The 12,466-nt window shown below is 33.6% G+C and overlaps 1 protein-coding gene across 2 annotated transcripts in view; it reads right to left on the bottom strand.

The window, feature by feature from the left end:
• The window catches only part of LOC137653736 (carboxypeptidase B-like), a 61,752-nt gene that overhangs the window by 1,669 nt on the left and 47,617 nt on the right, over nucleotides 1–12,466 (bottom strand). For both annotated transcript variants that reach the window (XM_068387352.1, XM_068387353.1), the window contains exons 2-7: nucleotides 7,151–7,216; nucleotides 5,421–5,519; nucleotides 4,054–4,207; nucleotides 3,329–3,520; nucleotides 1,428–1,593; nucleotides 1–893 (exon numbers count right to left, since the gene is read on the bottom strand). The exon at nucleotides 1–893 is cut by the window's left edge and continues 1,669 nt beyond it. In XM_068387352.1, the coding sequence (XP_068243453.1) occupies nucleotides 269–893; nucleotides 1,428–1,593; nucleotides 3,329–3,520; nucleotides 4,054–4,207; nucleotides 5,421–5,519; nucleotides 7,151–7,216 (1,302 nt within the window). In that variant the 3' untranslated portion in view covers nucleotides 1–268. The remainder of the gene's footprint in view (nucleotides 894–1,427; nucleotides 1,594–3,328; nucleotides 3,521–4,053; nucleotides 4,208–5,420; nucleotides 5,520–7,150; nucleotides 7,217–12,466) is intronic.

Below are 12,466 nucleotides of genomic sequence, written 5' to 3'. Positions count from 1 at the left end.
TATCAAACAATGATTGTTGTCTTTAAAGAAATGTCTTTTGGGTCTATTCGATTTGTATCAAGTTAATATAATATATTCCTCTTGAGAAACCTCGTCACTGGGCACCATCCCATGTTTTCTAAAAAAAAAAAAAAAAAGATACCCCATCCCTTGGACATCATCCGATGTTTTGTTTTCTAAAAAGAAACTTCATCTCATAGATATCAGCCTAGGCATATTTTCTAAAAAGAACCCCTATCTCCAAGAATCCGGACGATCTATAATGAAATTACCCGCGAAATCTAGGGTTAACATTCTGGTTTCGAGCTTGCCTCCTTCCACAGCGGCCGCCTGTGTTGGTGAGAGACCGGACCATGCAATAGACGCCAGCCGCAGTCTCTGTCACGGTGGAGCTAATGCGGCTATCAGGAAGGAGGAAGCCGTACGTGCCCTGGTCCGGAAGCTCGATGGTGTACGAGAAAGGCACGCCTAATTCCCCGTAGGCCCAGTCGTCCGTGGCTCCTGATGCCAGGCCGTACAGGGGCCCAGAGCCACCCAATTCGTATTCAGTCTGGCTGCCGGAGGCTTCATTCACGGCATTGGCGAACTTCTTGGCGAGGCCCTTCAGTTGTTTCACATTGGAGGGAGGGTCGCGGGTCCAGCCCCAGGGGTATAGGACTGTCTGGCCAAAGCTGTGGAAGGTGATGAAGAGATCGATGTCGGGTATGCTGTTCATCATGCGCTGAAGGCCGAATGTCTCCGGTTCACTGAAGGCTTCGATGCCTTTGTAGGTCTCGCTGCATGGGTTGCTGGAGGCGCCCACGCCCCACTTGAGGCTCCAGTTACGGTTAAGATCGACGCCCCGGCAGCGGGCGATCAGGCCTCCATTGTCTCGGCGGTTCTTCCTCCATAGTCTGGAAAAGAGCGGGATTATACTGTACTGCAAAATAGCTATTTCTCAATATTTGTTAATGAAACTAATTTCATCAACTTATTACACCAGTTATCTTGGGTCCATATGCGGTAATTAACTCCAACTCTAGTTGGTTAATGACCTTTTAGCAGGATCTTTTGTTCTAATAAAGTGTCTTTCACTAGTGTCTTTTACAGTGACAATTTTTTTCATACAGATATTTGAACTAATCTTCCAACTATTAACATGTTCAAGAATTTTTAAATATCAAAACACTTTAAATATCTTCAAACCCAGAAATTAGATTTTGTAAGTAAACAAATCATTATAATTTTAAGTGTTAAATATCAAAACACTTTTCTAAATATCTCCAGAAACCAGAAATTAGATTTTATAAGTAAACAAATTATAATTTAGTTTTAAATATCAAAACACTTTTCTAAATATCATCAGAAACCAGAAATTAGATTTTATATAGTAACCAAGTTATCACAATTTAAAGCTATAAATATAAAATAGAACACTATAGACAAACCTTGCCCTGTTTGAAGAGAAAGAGAACTGATAGCCGTCAGGATTGGCAACTGGGACGAAGTACCACTCTGTGACATCCAGTAGATCTCTCCACTCGGGACTCAAAGCCACTTGGTGCATCAGGTAAGTTGTTACTGCAGGGGATATCCATTCACGTGCGTGGATTCCTACGGAAAGTGCAAAGATGATCTGAGTGACTAACTTAGGTGTGTAAGGTAACTCTGGATAAGGAAAATGTTCCAGGCAAGGGAGGGAGGGAATTATTTTTGGTGACTAACTTGGGTGTGTAAGGTAAGTCTGGATAAAGATTATATCCATGAAAGGGGTGAAAAAAGTTATTTTTGGAGAACTAACTTAAGAGTGTAAGGTACGTCTAGATAAGGAAATGTTCCATTAAAGGGGTGAAAAATTATTTTCTGGGAGACTTAACTAAGGTGTGTAAGGTAAGTCTGGATAAGGAAAATGTTCAAAGAAAGGGGGGGGGGATTATTTTTGAGTGACTAACTTAGGTGTGTAAGGTAAGTCTAGATAAGGAAAGATTTCATGAAAAGGGTGAAAAAGAAATTATTTTTGGGTGACTAACTTAGGTGTGTAAGGAAAGTCTAGATAAGGAAAATGCTCCATGAAAGGAGGGGGGGGCGGTATTTTTGGGTGACTAACTTGGGTGTGTAAGGTAAGGCTGGATACAGATTCTATTCCATGAAAGGGGTGAAAAAGAAATTATTTTTGGGTGACTAACTTAGGTGTGTAAGGTAAGTCTAGATAAGGGAAATTTTCCATGAAAGGGGTGAAAAAGAAATTATTTTTGGGTGACTAACTTAGGTGTGTAAGGTAAGTCTAGATACGGAGAGATTCCATGAAATGGGTGAAAAATTATTTTTGGGAGACCAACTTAGTTGTGTAAGGTAAGTCAAGATAAGGAAAATGTTCCATGAAATGGGTGAAAAATTATTTTTTGGGAGACCTACTTAGGTGTGTAAGGTAAGTCAAGATAAGGAAAATGTTCCATGAAATGGGTGAAAAATTATTTTTTGGGAGACCAACTTAGGTGTGTAAGGTAAGTCTGAATAAGGAAAATGTTCCAAGAAAGGGGGTGAAAAATTATTTTTACTTTGTATTATACGATTACTTATGGGATAAGAGAAAAAGTTTAAAGTCATGCATTAATTGAAGTACTTTAGATAAACGTCTGAGAAAAACTTTGCATAAATTATATAAGTGTCAACTAACACCCGAGTGTTAAATATCAATATCTGGTCATTGCTATGATTAGTGTCCGTACTACTACTACTACTACTACTGCTGCTGCTTTATAGTTAAAATATATATATTAGATTTCATTGCTAATAAAATATACATCTTAATTTCAATGTGTTATATATATATATATATATATATATATATATAATATATATATGTATACATATATGTATATATATATATACATATATATACACATATATATATATATATATATATATATATATATACATATATATATATATATATATATATATACATATATATATATATATATATATATATATATATATATATATATACAAAATATAGATATAGATATATAGATATATATACTGTATATATAAATTGACATTGCTTAAAAATACATATACCAAAACTTTTAATGTTTTGAAAGTTGAGTCTGATGCCAAGCTTAATACAATATATAAACAAATAATGCACTGTTATAGCTATAGGCCTACTATTTTATAATAAAACATATAGCTATAGGCCTACTATTTTATAATAAAACATAGCTATAGGCCTACTATTTTATAATAAAACATATAGCTATAGGCCTACTATTGTATAATAAAACATATAGCTATAGGCCTACTATTGTATAATAAAACAAATGTTTTTACATCCGAGGCCAATTACCTCCTTCAATCCAGATCTTTTTCTTGGGACCAGTAGCATTGGGGTTGGTAATCCTGACAACCAGGACCGGTCTGCCTTCGGTGGTGGTGCTGGCCGAAGCGATGTGCACGTTGTTGCCCCCCGTCACGTTCAACCAGCCGAGGAAGCCCTCGATGTCGTCCAGGTCATGATACGTGGTCCAGTCCATCTGACCTGCAACATACATACATGTATATACATACACACGCACAATATATATTATATATATATATATATATATATATACATACATATATATACATACATATATATACATACATATATATATATATACATATATATACATACATATATACATACATATATATATACATATATATACATATATATATACATATATATATATATATATATATATAGTGTATATACATAGAGTATACATACATATATATAGTATTATATATATATAGTGTATATACATAGAGTATACATATATATATATATATATATATATATATATATATATATATATATATATAATGTTAAAGCATTTCTCACAAATTATTTGAAGACCATTTTTCTAGTTTTATGTATCTTCCTCGTCTTCAGCACGAAAGTTTTTGAAGGAACAAATGGAATTTATTACTATTCTTTTGTTTTTGTTCAACTTTCCTAATTAATGCATGTCATTCATCAGGCCACCCAAGAGAGAGAGAGAGAGAGAGAGAGAGATTTTCTTTCTTTACCTGCTGATCTCTTCCTCCTGCTCTTCTTCAGCACCATATTCTCTCTCTCCTTCTCCACCAGGTCGAATACATCGGGCACAACGACGCTGTGGCTGATGTTGGCATCGCTTAAGGCCCTCGTCACTCTGTGCTTGAGTTCAGGCTCCACCAACACCTGTAATAATAATAATAATAAATAATAATAATAATAATAATAATAATAATAAGTCTCGAGTCTTGGGTAGTGTCATAGCCTCTAAGACACGGTCTTTCGTTGTCTTGGGTCAAGAGTTCTCTTGCTTGAGTGTACCACTCAAGCACACTATTCTACCAGTTTCCTTATTTCGCTTCCTTACTGGGCTATTTTCCATGTTGGAGCCCTTGGGTTTATAGCATCCTACTTTTCCAACTAGGGTTGTAGCTTAGCTAATAATAATAATAACAACAACAACAACAACAACAACAACAACAACAATAATAATAATAATAATAATAATAATTAGAAAGAAATTAATTATTTCAGATCTACACCAATTAAGGTTGCCAAATTTTTATTAAAGTCTACGGACCAAGTTTTCCCTTTTTCATATATAGACGGTGAATTCCGCGTTTTTTATTCCACTGCAGGATAAAGGCCTCAGACATGTCCTTAGTCATGACTGGGGTTTGTCCACTTTCATCACCACGATGGCCAGCGAGGATTGGTGATGGGGGGAGATTTTAGTCTGATCGGTCACAGCAAATCAACCTAGTGGCCAGTGGCCAGCGTGGTAATGAAAATGGACAAACTCCAGATATGAATTGACATGGAGGCCTAGAAGCAGCTGCATTTGTTGTTGTTGTTGTTACATACATACATACATACAGTGTGTGCATTGATGTGGCTCACCATGCCAATCTTGGAGATGCATACCTTGGCACATGTCAAACACATCAAATGAGTTTAGTATGCATCGGACAGTATTATCTGCCCTCATGTATATACATACATACATATCAATAGTATGTTACATATATATATATATATATATATATATATATATATATATATATATATATATATATATATATATGTGTGTGTGTGTGTGTGTGTATATATATACACACAATATATATATACATATATATATACATACATATATATATACACACACACAATATATATATATATATATATATATATATATATATATATATATATATATATATGTGTGTGTGTGTGTGTGTGTTATACACTCACCCAACACACAAATCACACAACACTAAAAAATGCTGATACAGAACTTAAACTTCAAAAACAAAGATATGTAATTAAAAAAAAAAAGCTTGCATTCTTAGACGAAGGTGGCCTTATGCCAGCACAACCACCTACTTCATGCACTGCTTACCTTCGTGTTTTGGCGAGTGTGTCCCCAGACGTCGATATGACCTTCGTCGGCTAAGTCTCTGACGACCCTGTGGTGGGCGTCGGTGTTCAATTCCCACAGCTAGAAAAAAAGGAAAGATGAAAATAATATATAAAAAAAAAATAAAAATAGACCTATTCTAATAAATACCATATCACTTTTCCTGAAAAAAAAATATTTGCCAAGATCATTCTTTGGCCTATTTTAATAAATACTATCACATTTCTTGATCAAAAGACTATTCGCCTACATCATTCTTGTTATAATTAAGCCTACTTGGCTATTAGATTCTTTACAAGCTGTTCTATCTTATTCTTCTTCCTTTTGTTTTTTGAAGATTTTATAGTTTATATATGAAAGATCTAATTTGATGATATTTTGTTTTTATTGTTCATTACTTCTCGTGTAGTTTATTTCCTTTTCTCACCGTGCTATTTTTCCCTGTTGTAGCCTCTGGGCTTATAGCATCTTTCTTTTCCAACCAGGATTATAGCTTAGCTTACAATAATAATAATAATAATAATAATAATAATAATAATAATAATAATAGGTAGTAAATTCATTGCTTGCCAGATCAGAGAATTTTTTAAGTCATTGCAGTGGGATCAAATAACACTAAATACTATTTGGCAAAGCTCATATTACAGAGAGAGAGAGAGAGAGAGAGAGAGAGAGAGAGAGAGAGAGAGAGAATTTTTCCATAGACATGAGAAAAAAAAATTTACTTAATATTAATGTTTTCATAGGAAAATATTGCTTTGTAATTCGGTAAACTTTATTAAAAAAAAAACTACCTAATTTAAACAAATTATTGTACATAAATGGAGAGTTTCCTGAATGAGTAGAAAAAATTAATTAATTTTACTTAATTATTAATATTTCAATAAGAAAATATTGCTTTGTAATTCAATAATTTTTCATAAAAAATAGCATGAAATATCTATAATTAAATTCAACTATAAAACCTTTTTAAGACAGTGAATTCAAATCGCAGATGTGTATCAGCAGTAAACTATAAATGTAAATTCAAATAACCACAAAATAATAAATAAAAGAAAATAAAATACATAATTATTTCCTTATGTGATCATATCGGACCATAGAAAATGGACCATTGTTGTCCTTAAAAGGGTGACTGAAGAGAATATTAATCTTGGCTCCCGAAATATGTAGGTAAAATGTAACAGATTTATATTTGTGATGGGACCTATATTCTATATATATATTACTTCGCAGATTAAATATCTTAAATCTAAGATAAATCGACTACACGAGTTTAAATGGATCCTTTGAACATTTATTCATATATCTTCAAGTGCCGCATGGTTAAGAAACAAAAATTCACGAGGGGGGGGGGTTAGAGTTAACACATGTATTTATTGTTTAAACCTTTAATTTATAGGGAAAACCGTTTGATTCCACGCTTGCTTAAAAAAAAAAAAACACCCTCTTCGCAATCAGTAAATCTTAAACACCAGGTTTGATTATTTATTGATATGAAATAATCTAGATTCTTAATAAATTACTGATATTTAAATTTACAATTTTTTAATTGATTAATCTGGTAAAAAAGAAATTAAAGTTTATAGGGCATTGTCCTGCTTGATTGCCATTCATGAGTAGCCCTTAAAACCTTTAAACAACTAAAACTATAAATTCCATGACTAAAAAAAAAAAATCTTAATCTTAAATCTTTTCCAGTTCAACCTTACCTCCGGTCCCTTTTCAGCGCTGGCTATCACCACGCCACATATTAACGTACATAATGACACCCACATCTGCAAAGAATAAAAGTTTTCCATGAAAATGAGTTAATTCATATCATCATCTCATCTACACCTATTGACGCAAAGGGCTTCAATTGAATGAATTATATTTTGGTGATTAATTACTAGCACAGTGCGGACTTCACCAATTTTACCCGGGATAATTCTTTTGAATATAATAGTACCGGAATGTAAATTACTAGTTGAATTAACAATTAAATTTAATAAAGTATTAAAAAAACTAAGAAAAATGGGAAACAGTTTATCAAGTACAAAAACCACTGGCAGAAAAAAGATAAGAAATTCAAATAAAAACGCAATACCGAAGTGTTCAACTTACAAAAGTTATCAAGACACCAAAGCCTGCCCCTCTCTCTCTCTCTCTCCTCTCTCTCTCTCTCTCTCTCTCTCTCTCTCTCTCTCTCTGCGTAAATATTTAACCAGAACACTTAAATTAACAAAATACTAACAAATAAATAAAAGGACATTATATAACTACCTCGCTTGGTCTAGAGTTTTCACGAACCGTAATCGTTCACTGCAATGCTTAAATGCACACCGAGTGTCGTTTAAATAAGCCAACCGGCTCTTGCAGCGAGCTGGACACAGATGGTTTACCGGAAGGAACGGGAGTGGTAAAAGGACAGGAAGAATAAAAATAGGCAGAAATAGGCTGGGACAAGAGGGATAAAAGGGAATAAAGAAGAAATAGGCAGGGACATGAGGGATAAAAGGGAAGGGAAGAAGAAAAAGGCGGAAACGGGAGGAATAAAGGGAAGGAAGAACACGAAAAGGTGATATTTAAATTGCCAGATAGAAAAGCAATTACGCAGAAAACTGTTACAGTTCATACATGGTATTATTATTATTATTATTACTTGCTAAGCTACAACTCTAGATGATTGCAGGATGTTATACGCCAAATGCTCCAACAGGGAAAATAACCCAGTGAGGAAAGGTAATAAGGAAATGAATAAACTATAAAACAAGTAATTAACAATTAGAAAAAATGTTTCAAGAACAGTTAACTCTTATATAAAGTATAAAAATGAAAAAAAAAATTAGAGTAAGAGAAATAAGAGAAAAGAGTCCAAATGTACCCTCAAGCAAGAGAACTAACCCAAGACAGTGGAAGACCATGGTACAGAGGCTATAGCACTACCCAAGACTAGAGCACAATGGTTTGATTCTGGAGTGCCCTCCTAGAAGAGCTGCTTATCATAGCTAGATTCTCTCTTCTACCCTTACCCTTTCATCATTAGACCTACTATGTTACATCATTATATCTATCATCATAGTATTATCCTGATATTACCATGATAATCATAATACATCACCAGCCATTATTATTAACAATTAGAATTCACATCACAATGACCGTTAATATTAGAATTCACATCACAATGACCGTTAATATTAGAATTCACATCACAATGACCGTTAATATTAGAATTCACATCACAATGACCGTTAATATTAGAATTCACATCACAATGACCGTTAATATAAAAATTGCAAATTTTAACAATAGTTTATCAAACAATTGGTATTTTTCCGAAGGTTGTAGCCCAGCTAATAATAATAATAATAATAATAACAACTAGCGGAACCCGTGTAAATTACTCAAAATTATATTTTCAAAACTAATTATCTCGTTTGAATAAAATGTCCTGAGATTAACTTTATAATCTGGGTTATGGAAATTGATAGAACAATTTTTTGTCTAATATTAAAAAAAAAAAAACCAGAGTGAGTGCTAAAGACAAAATTGGGAAAACTATATAAGATGAGCTTTGGTTAAGTAATCAAAGTCTAATGTGAATTTGTAAGAGTATACCATGAAATTATTTCAGTTTTCTCTAAAGCGTGACAAAAATAACGCACTATCGCATTAATATAATAATAATAATAATAATAATAATAACAATACCAAGTGAATAGACAATAAAAAGGTAAGAAACCATTTGGAGGAAACTTGGAATGGTTCAGCCAAACAGGTCACCGGAAAGAATCATTAACCAGGATAATTGACCATTTAACCTGACCTGTATTAATTACCTTTCAGGATGTGTTGAAACCAAGAACGCGAATTATTACCAGCCAAGCTACAACCCTGGTTGGAAAAACAGAAGGCTACAAGCCATATGATTCTAACGTGGTTTATATATATATATATATATATCCACTTCGCGTAGGCCTAAATATTAGTTTTATATCAGAAAAACTACTCTCCTAATAATTATACTTCAGATTAGCTGTAAACTAATTAAAACACTGATTCAGTAAATTCAAATCGCTTTTCGGTAAATAATCCAACACTTAAGAATACAACATTTAAACTATTTTTTTTTTACAAAAAAAATCACATTATTTCATACAAAATCTTATAAAAACTGTCGAGACGAACAACTAAAATGTTCCTTCGATAAGTAAATTAATAAATAAATTGATTATTGCATTTATTAAAAAGAAACCACTTTTTTATATTATAATGTTCTCGAGTAATAGAAAATGAAACTTAACATCTACTGAGAGAGAGAGAGAGAGAGAGAGAGAGAGAGAGAGAGAGAGAGAGAGAGAGAGAGAGAGAGATTCATTTTTCTCCCAATGACCAGTCTTCATTATATCCATACCACTTTCCATTCCGCTTACTCTTAAGTGTTTTAACACTCCCCTACTACACAAACACGAACAGGCACACACACACACACACACACACACGCACACACACACAGCTATCAACATCATCCAACATTCGAGCCCAGAAAACACAGTTGCATGCTTTTTACTTTCTCTTTATGATCATTCACAATACAGTCACATACGTGGTACAACATTCGGATGTTGGAAAATTGCTCTTATCAGCATTTCCATCCGCATAGCGTAATGGTGATATGAATCTCTCTCTCTCTCTCTCTCTCTCTCTCTCTCTCTCTCTCTCTCTCTCTCTTTTGGTTACTAGTGAAAGTAAATCTGAATTCCAAATGTAAATTGTAGTATTGTAGTAGAGAGAGAGAGAGAGAGAGAGAGAGAGAGAGAGAGAGAGAGAGAGAGAGAGAGAGAATATGTCCGGTTGTAGCTGGTATAAGAATGGTTTAAGAGCATCCGGGAATTGTTTGTCCGATAATGTTAAAACTTTATCATTAAAAATTCGTTCACCTGCAGTAACTTTTTCATTCAACTCAAGCAACAGTTTACGTCAAAAACTAAAAAAATTAAATAGCTTAAAGTCTTTATATGCAATTCAGAAGCTTTTCCACACACAAAAAAAATCTCCTTAAATAGTTTCAAGTTTTAATATTACTTTATTGAATCTTTTTTCCCAAATTTGCTTCCAAAAGTTAAATTTCAAATTTATATCAACAAGAAAAACTATTACGGCTAGCACACTAACCATTAAATGGAATTTTTTGTTTTATTTTTAAGAAAAATTGGACCAATTTTGTCTACAAACCGAATTATACTGTAACCAAAGCCATTTCAACTCATTCGGAGAAAGCCAAGGCAAACGTCGAGGGCGGGAAACCTCGACACTAGCTTACTTTCTATAGAATCTGACCCCAATCGAAAATGAAAGGAGTCTTCTGCACGCTCACACTTTCGGTGTTTTCTTGCATTTTGGAAGTTTCTATTAGACTCCCACTCACTCCACAACAGAGAGAGAGAGAGAGAGAGAGAGAGAGAGAGAGAGAGAGAGAGAGAGATATTCTTGTGCTTGTTATGTAAGCATCATGTCCTTCAATTTTCTTACAATTGCAACAAAATCTCCATTGATTTTATCTAGTACATATATCAAACAGTATCCTTATTTAGAAAATACTAAAAATAAGTGAAGGAAAATCATGCAAAATCTCACGCGATATATAAAACAAAACAAAAAACAAAAACAAAGTGAGAACTTGGTCTAAGAGCATCACTAGACCGAATCACGTCCAGTTTGCTGGACGTGTGCAAATCAAAAGGAGACCAAAGTCAATAATGGTCACATTTCTACCAATTTTTTTTTTATTTCTGTGGATGTGGGTTATGTTACCAAGCTTAGGAGTTACAAGATTTATTTTCTTAAAGCTACAACATTTACTTCCTTAAGCTTATGAGTAAAGGATTAATTTTCAACCTTAGGAGCTACAGGATTATTTTCTCAAGCTTGGGAGCTACAGGATTTATTTTCTCCAGTTTAACAGTTACAAGATTTATTTTCTCAAGCTTAACAGTTACAAGATTTATTTTCTCAAGCTTAACAGTTACAAGATTTATTTTCTCAAGCTTAACAGTTACAAGATTTATTTTCTCAAGCTTAACAGTCACAAGATTTATTTTCTCAAGCTTAACAGTCACAAGATTTATTTTCTCAAGCTTAACAGTCACAAGATTTATTTTCTCAAGCTTAACAGTTACAAGATTTATTTTCTCAAGCTTAACAGTTACAAGATTTGTTTTCGATTTGTTTTCTCAAGCTTAACAGTTACAAGATTTATTTTCTCAAGCTTAACAGTTACAAGATTTGTTTTCGATTTGTTTTCTCAAGCGTAACAGTTACAAGATTTATTTTCTCAAGCTTATGCGTGCAGGATCTTTTTTCTTAAGCCTAAAAGCTACAGGATAACAATAAGTTCCGCAGAATTGTAAAAAAAAAAGAAAAAGAAATGAGTTTCTGCTCGAAACATTGTTAGCAGTGTACTAGTACTGAAATACTAAAAAGTGCAAATTAATTATTAGAAAAAGGTACAAATCTGTTGATACAATTCAGTATCTACAGAATGTAACTAAGTAATTATAGTGTTATTATCAAAGTAAGGTATATACATACTGTAATTTATATAAAGTTAGAAGACTATCATTTACCTTTAGGCCTACATTTTTTAAGTTAGGACTAGGCGGAGCACCACGAGAGAGAGAGAGAGAGAGAGAGAGAGAGAGAGAGAGAGAGAGAGAGAGAGAGAGAGAGAGACTCAGTATACTAGGTTAGTTTCTGTGGAATAACTTCACAATTCATCACAAAATCACGAAAATCACTCTCAAAGTGTTGAAACCCTGATAAAAGCGGAGAAAAATAGAACAAACCGTCCATTACCGAATGACGTAACTGACAATAAAAACTGACCGCACACGTAGCGTAAATGTCCATCTTCGACTGGAAACCTCATCTAAAGGGAAGCCTATTGCTGTAGGGGGAAACCTAGATTACGTTTACGCTCCACTTTTGTGTAATACCCTTCCTACACCTACCTGCCCTTCCCTCTCCCCCCCCCCTCTTCAATC

The sequence above is a fragment of the Palaemon carinicauda genome, chromosome 14 (assembly GCF_036898095.1).
Source record: "Palaemon carinicauda isolate YSFRI2023 chromosome 14, ASM3689809v2, whole genome shotgun sequence".
Taxonomy (NCBI): Eukaryota; Metazoa; Arthropoda; class Malacostraca; order Decapoda; family Palaemonidae; genus Palaemon; species Palaemon carinicauda.
The sequence above is the reverse complement of the archived record's forward strand: the minus strand, read 5'-3'. Positions and strand labels throughout refer to the sequence as shown.